Consider the following 6,874-nt stretch of genomic DNA (forward strand, 5'->3'; position numbering starts at 1 on the left):
ATTCATTAATTAAAGTAACTTTTTATAAAAAAGTTTATTTGTAAAAATATTATTTTTTTCAATTGTTAATAAAATTATCATTTTTTCTGAAAATGTTTCATTTTGGATTTATACTTGAAATTTTGGAGTTTTTTTTCTTATTGGGACGATTTTTTCCAATAAAAAAAACTCTATTTATATCTGAAATATACATTACAAAATATCGGATATAACAATTTTTCGATATTTGTCTGATTTTAACCCTTTATATCGTATATACTTCCTATTTCTTGTGTTTCTTTAACTTTTTGTTAGATTTTAATAAAAAACAAAGTATTTTCTCAAAAACATTGGTTTTAGTAAAATTTTCCGCCAAAAGCCAACAACTTTTTCATAAACGTTCGCTTTAATTCAAAACTTATGGTTCAAAGTTCAAACACTAAAATAAGAATTTTGCAGGTAAACACAGAGACTGACTGTCTGGCTTATGTACGAATACAATTGATTTGAACTACAACAATCACAAATGTTCAACACATAATTACCAAACATAAAGCAACCAAAAACAAGAGGAACCAAATAGTGATAGAAGAAGAGACCCAACCCACAAACACCAATTCTCCATCCTCAAACCGATCATCTCCACTAAAACACTTGTAATCCTTTCCATTATCTTCAAGATTTTCCTCCTTTTCAGCCAACCCAATATGAGAGAGTATATGAGGAAAAACTTTCTTACAAGATTCTTCTCCAATCAAAAGATCAGAATGCCCAAATCCATCAACAACCACCCTCTCATGTCTAAGATTAGGATGATGCAACTTCATATACTTGTTTCCAAGCCAAGAAGTCTCACGTGTCACAAGAAGAGTCCTTCCACCCGATATGTAAAGTGTTGGAAGACTCATTCTCTCAGCATGAATTAAATATGAGTTGTTTCCTTTACTATCAACTATGAACCCTGTGTTACATATCTTTCTAAGGTGTGGAAAAGCAGACATGGGAAGACTCGAATTACTTTTCTCATTCATCCAACTGTGAAGAGTTTGTGTTACGTTTTCATGCCAAAATGTGTTCCCAAATATGCCAGAAAATACTTCACATTCCTCACAATTGCATCTCTCATAACGTGGGATGAAACGAGCTATGGACTTTAACAGTTTGTGATTCATACTTTCTTTTGTAGTTTTGAGTATAGGAAGGATGGAGTTTTTTCCTAATATCATCATTGTTATCTGAAAGTGTATAGGTGTATTATTACTTACTATATTTATAAAAAAAAAAAAAAAAAAAAAAAAAAAAAAAAAAAAAAAAACCCTTATTAAAAAAGTGACAAAAGACGATGATTTTTGTGTATATTTAGTATTTACCGGGATTAGAGGAAGCCACATCTTGAAAGTTGAAAAAGGTGTGAGCTTGAAGAACATGGATGAATTAGTGCAAGAGAGTGAAGCGATTCTTGTTGCAGAAACATGGCCTCCCATTATAGCCATGTGAATGGCTAAGCCTCCAACACAATGTGCTATCACATGAATCTTTGTGGACTTGTCATTCAATTTCAAGATTTTATCAATGGCTGCTGGAATATCGAATCTGCTAATATCTTCAAAAGTGAAGGAATTTGAAGAATTAAGAGGGTGTAGCCTTGTTTGAAGAAGCCATGTTTCATGTCCTTTGTCAAGAAGTGTTCTTACCAAATCATTTGACTCGGTAGGAAGACAAAAACTCTCAGTGGAATGCCCATTAAGAAGTAGCACTGGATATGGATTTTTCTCTCTTTCAAACCTCCAAGAATCATCCATTTTGATCTTCCATTGTCTGCAACCAATTACAAATCCATCCTCTACATAAATCAAGAAAACCCTATTAATGATTTTTTACATTCTTTAAGTTTTTAAGAGATTAATCTTTATGGGAAATGTATATATACCTGTTCTTATCTCATGAAGGGTACTGCTAGGATAAGGCCTATCCATGAGTTCTACATGAGGGAAACCCATGAAACTCCCTCTAGGTTTTTGCATGACATATGTTCTAAAGATAGATTGTAATAAAAGCAACACAAACTTCATTTTGTTGTTTCCTTTCATACTAATCAGACTCCTCATGAGTGCAAACGTGGATACATGAAGCACTCCTTTTAAATCTACCATTTCTTCACTTGGATTATTGTTCTTGACTTTCTTGAATGTCACTTGCAGTGTTGTTGACTCTTTCCATCCGTAAAGTCCTAGGAGAAAAGGGTTCATTACCTTTTTTCCTTCAAGAACATATCTGCATCAAAATGTAGTAAACTTTTTAACTCTTGAACTTTATAAAGATGTCAACTGAAAACATGAATAAAGATTGAACCTTGAACCAGAAGAAGCTGCAAGAAGGAGGCGATAATGCATGAACTGTGTGTAAGGAGTTCTTATGTCGACTTCACATAAATCCACTTCTCCATCGATTACATATAATCTATCCTTCTCTACAGAATTGAAATTGAGATATCCACCTACTATTCCTCTCATAAGTGGATGAGATTTTCCAAAAACCAGATTTCCTTTTGTTGTTTTCGCACTCATTTTCAGTTTAAGATAAGCAACACAAGGCATTCCATTAATATGCCCTTTCATAACCTCTGTAAACCGAACACCAAATCTTGATTTCTCTTCTACCTTCCAAGAACGTATTGATCCACAGCTTTTATCATCTCTTTCATCAATGGAATCTTTTCCCACATAAGTATTGATAATATCTTGGATGAGGTGTCTGCTTACATGCTCAGATGCAGTGGCAATAGTAAGAGACGGATTTACCCCTATAGAGCAAGGGATTAAAGAGGCATCACAAACATAAAGACCCGAGTGGACAGAGGAAGGTGAGTGGGAATCGAAAACCTGACCATTTGAGTTACAAACTCCATTAAAATGATCTGAAGAAGCATTGCATCCACCTAGAAGATGAACTGAGGTGCTTCTGTATCTAGACATGAAGAGTATCCCTCTTAGTTTTTTTGTTAGTTTTTGGAAGGAAATGATTTTTCGTGGAAGCAAGGGATCATTTGGTGGGGAGAATCTTATTTTGTCTTTTCTTTTATCGAATGTGATTTTTCCATCACTCTCATCATACCCCATGACATTTAAAGCCATTGCTTGAGTGCTCTTTATACCAAAAGAATGCTTCAGTTTGTCTATAACTCCATGTAGAAACCAGAACCCAGTTGGCCAACCATACGTTGAAACCCCTTTAAATATCAAGTATGGATAAGCTGTTGGCAACACTGCACTCTGATCCAAAACATGAGAACTTTTTATTATGGAAAACTTTTATGTTTCAAGAAAACCAAAAGAAGAATGAGAAAAACCTGAATTGTGAACCCCAAAGAGGAAGTGTAAGACTTAGAAATGGCGGGCCCAGGGCGTTCTTGAAAGGGTATTTTGGAGAATTGCTCTTTGTGTAATCCATAAGCAGCTAGTGGTGTTGTGCATCCAGCAAGACAAGCAACATTGTTGCCATTACAGCTGAACCCTTCACCAAGCCTGCTTGAGAGCTCTAATCCTCTAGTTTGTGAACGGAATAGCAAATCAGTGGTCCCAAACACTCCAGCTAACAAATAGTAAAACACCAATAAGAAAACATTTCAGAGTATAATGATAAGATGCATGAAAATATACCTCAATCTAATATTCTAATACCAGTTTCATATACCTGATAGAATAACAAAATCAGATTGTAGATAATCAGTCTCATTAAGATAAACAAGCCACCTACGTGCTCGTTTCCTATGTGTATTTGTGTCATTAGGGTTTTTCACCACATACTTAACTTCACAATCTGTTTTTATACTACATCCTGCCTGCATCAAAAGAAAATTTAAGCCTGATAATAATCATAATACAAAAGTATAACTTACTACATACCTCAACAGCTGAGAACAAATAATTCTTGTCAGTGGAATTTTTTGCATTGTAAGTACAACCAGAAAGACAGTTTCCACAAGCTATGCAGCTTCCGATTTCTTTAGGTGTTTTAAGATGAGTTCCCTGTTCTTCTACATCAAAATTTATACTCACCTTTAAAGAAGTACTAGTTTCTTTGAACTCATCACCAACCATTAATTTCTCCATAGTTTTAGCATTAGAAAATTTCACAGGAACGTTTTGTATGTTAAGCATGGAGGAAGCAGAGGCTTCACATGACTTCCAATTCGACTCCCATTCTTTTGGCCATTTTGGGTTTCTTTTTGCTCGCACAGGTGTTGGCAGCATTACACCAGCATTCACTAGTGAACCACCACCAAGTCCACAAACAGTTGCTGCTAAAGAATCATGTTCTGTATGTATCTGAAACCATGGAAAAATGTATGTTTTTAGTAATCAGATCAAAAATTGGACCATTGGATTGAATAATCACACATGGAGAGAAACAGAGACCTGAAACAATGCATCTTTTGGGCCTAAGCCAAACTTCAAGCTTTTGTTTTCAAATCTAACAGAGGATAACAATCTCAAACTATCTGTAGGAAAATCTTGAGCTTCCCATTTCCGACCTTTTTCAAGCAAACACACCTTTATTCCCGCCATGGACATCCTATAAGCAGCAACAGAGCCTCCATATCCAGACCCCACAACAATAGCATCATAATCATCTTCATCTTCCTCACCAAAACCTGGATAACACTCCTTTATGCCACCATTCTCCATTTACAGAGATAAAACTCAGAACCATAAATGCTTTGTGCTCCATACATTTCGACATGTATATATAACAAGCTTCTTGCATACTGCAGGCCGTCTTAATGTAGTTAAAGGGTGGCAAGAATCTGAACAGAGATTCAAAACAATTAAATTAAGCGGCCTTGGACATTATTTAACATATGTAATTTGGACAAAAAAGTTGTGCTTTGTTACAATGTTGCCTCCTGCTCTACGTTATTTTTTTACCTAGACGAGTGTTCTGATTCTTTATTTTGTTTTTACTGCTAACAGAACTCACAAATTTGCCTTGTAATAGCGTTTGGTCTTGTGTTCGTATCACAGAATACTATTATATATGTAATTCTTAAAGGATTGTGTTTTTGTTGTTTTCTTGCAATTTGGTCAGTTCTTTTAACGATTTTGTTTTTATCGTTTTCTTGCAATTTCATTCGATTGGTCGATTTTGTCGCCTCTCAAAATGGAGGGCCCTTTCGAGACTATATACTTGTCCTTTTTGGAAGAACAGAATACTCTATCTCTTAGACAGAATTCGAATGCTAGTCAAATTCGTCCTTATCGAACAGTAGGTTATACCGTACAAGTTCTTAGAGCTAGTGGAAGCATAACATGACAAACATTGGAGACTTATTCTTGAAAATCAAAATTACGACTCCGATTTCGGATATGGTTTGAAATAGAGAGTAGAATACACACTAAAACTGAAATGCCTAACCTGAAAGAGCAGTGATTGGAATTAAGATCGGAATTGAAACACATTTCCATGGTTCGCAAATATAATCCAATTTCTTCATCATAGGGCGGCGTAATGATGTTCACCGCCGGTGCTCCAGGAACAGCGTTTACCATCTCCGTCGTCCGATGACGCTCACAAGTCACACTGGTGTCATCAGATTCCGATCGTTGATTCAGTCAACCGTCTCTATTTCTTTTTTTATGTTCTCACAAGAAGAAGATAAAAGATTTTTGGTATATTTTTAAGGGTTTCAAATTTACATACTTTGTCCTGTCGATGAAAAAAATTACATTCTTTTTTATAAATAACCATTATCTAAAGTTGTATTATATATTTTAAATTTAAATATTTGATTATATTACATATTAAAAAATCAAAATCAAAGAATGAAAACAAAAACCCATTCAAATGAACAAAAGCAAACCATGTTACAAAGATCATGACAAAGACTAGATTGAAATTTGAAAACAAAATATCGACATTAAAAAGAAACACAGTAATGATAAAAATATCAAACAAATCAACATCAAAATAGAATCATAAAGTGGAAAGCATAAATACAAAAATACAAAACAAAGATCAAACATACAAACCAAAGACTAAAAAGAAAGAAAACATGTATATAAAAAATCAAAATTTAAAGATCAAAACAACAAACATCGTTGATAAAGGTGGTACGTGTCGATAGATGATTATGGTTATGTACGGACAAAGTATAGTGAAGAAACGGGAGTTTTGGACCAAAAGGCAAAAGCACCCTAACTAAGTTGTATGTTTGTGTTGTGGTCCATTTTTTTGAAATTGGCTTGAATTAATTACACTTTTCGGTTAAATAGATTTTTCATAGATACTAGAAATTATGCAAATTTACACTCATTCGTTAAATAAAAAAAAATCTAAGAATTATTCTTTAAATCAATGTGGTGTGACAACTAAATACTAACATGTGATCATAATTTTTTTCCTCAGTTAACCTTGATTCATGTGATAGAACTATCTCATTGAACATATCTTATTCTTCACTAATTTCTTGATTGAGTGATATATCATCAACAACTCCAGAGTTTATCTTATGGAATAGCGTCAATGTAATCAATAATTAATAGTGTAGTAAACAACAACATGGTTGTCTAATCAATTATGTCACCGCTACTGGGGATAGGCTTTACCTTTCTTATTTCGTTATTGTATCTGGTATTGAATATTTTATGTGTAATCAATATATTTATGACTTCAAATTTAAATTATAAGGAAACCAAATGATACTTTTTAACAATCATAACAAATCTAATGTCACTTGTCAATAGATGATGATCATTGTTCGAAAGTAACGCGGATAACACACGAAACCAAAAAGCATATAAAGACACAGTATGTATGTGGTTCGGTCGAGGTGACCTATATATGTCCACGGGTAGGAGGGAGTATTTTTATTTACAAAGTTCTCAAACAAATATTA

At 34.0% G+C, this 6,874-nt stretch overlaps 1 protein-coding gene across 2 annotated transcripts; it reads right to left on the minus strand.

The window, feature by feature from the left end:
- Positions 1–419: 419 nt before the first annotated feature.
- On the minus strand, positions 420–5,677 carry LOC145073704 (uncharacterized). 2 transcript variants are annotated; one of them, XM_079020215.1, is made up of 9 exons: positions 5,395–5,673; positions 4,398–4,786; positions 3,885–4,307; positions 3,673–3,820; positions 3,329–3,570; positions 2,332–3,251; positions 1,910–2,253; positions 1,350–1,822; positions 420–1,214 (listed from the first exon to the last, which is right to left on the minus strand). In XM_079020215.1, exons 2-9 carry the CDS (start codon positions 4,665–4,667, stop codon positions 510–512), a joined length of 3,525 nt encoding a protein of 1,174 aa, XP_078876341.1. In that variant the 5' UTR covers positions 4,668–4,786; positions 5,395–5,673; the 3' UTR covers positions 420–509. The 2 variants fall into 2 exon arrangements, with proteins under 2 accessions (XP_078876341.1, XP_078876342.1); XM_079020216.1 differs by lacking the exon at positions 420–1,214 and having other exon boundaries at positions 1,387–1,582; positions 1,674–1,822; positions 5,395–5,677.
- Between the last annotated feature and the right edge of the window lie 1,197 nt (positions 5,678–6,874).

This window comes from Lactuca serriola, chromosome 9, assembly GCF_051521515.1.
Source record: "Lactuca serriola cultivar US96UC23 chromosome 9, Lser_US96UC23_V15, whole genome shotgun sequence".
Classification (NCBI taxonomy): Eukaryota; Viridiplantae; Streptophyta; class Magnoliopsida; order Asterales; family Asteraceae; genus Lactuca; species Lactuca serriola.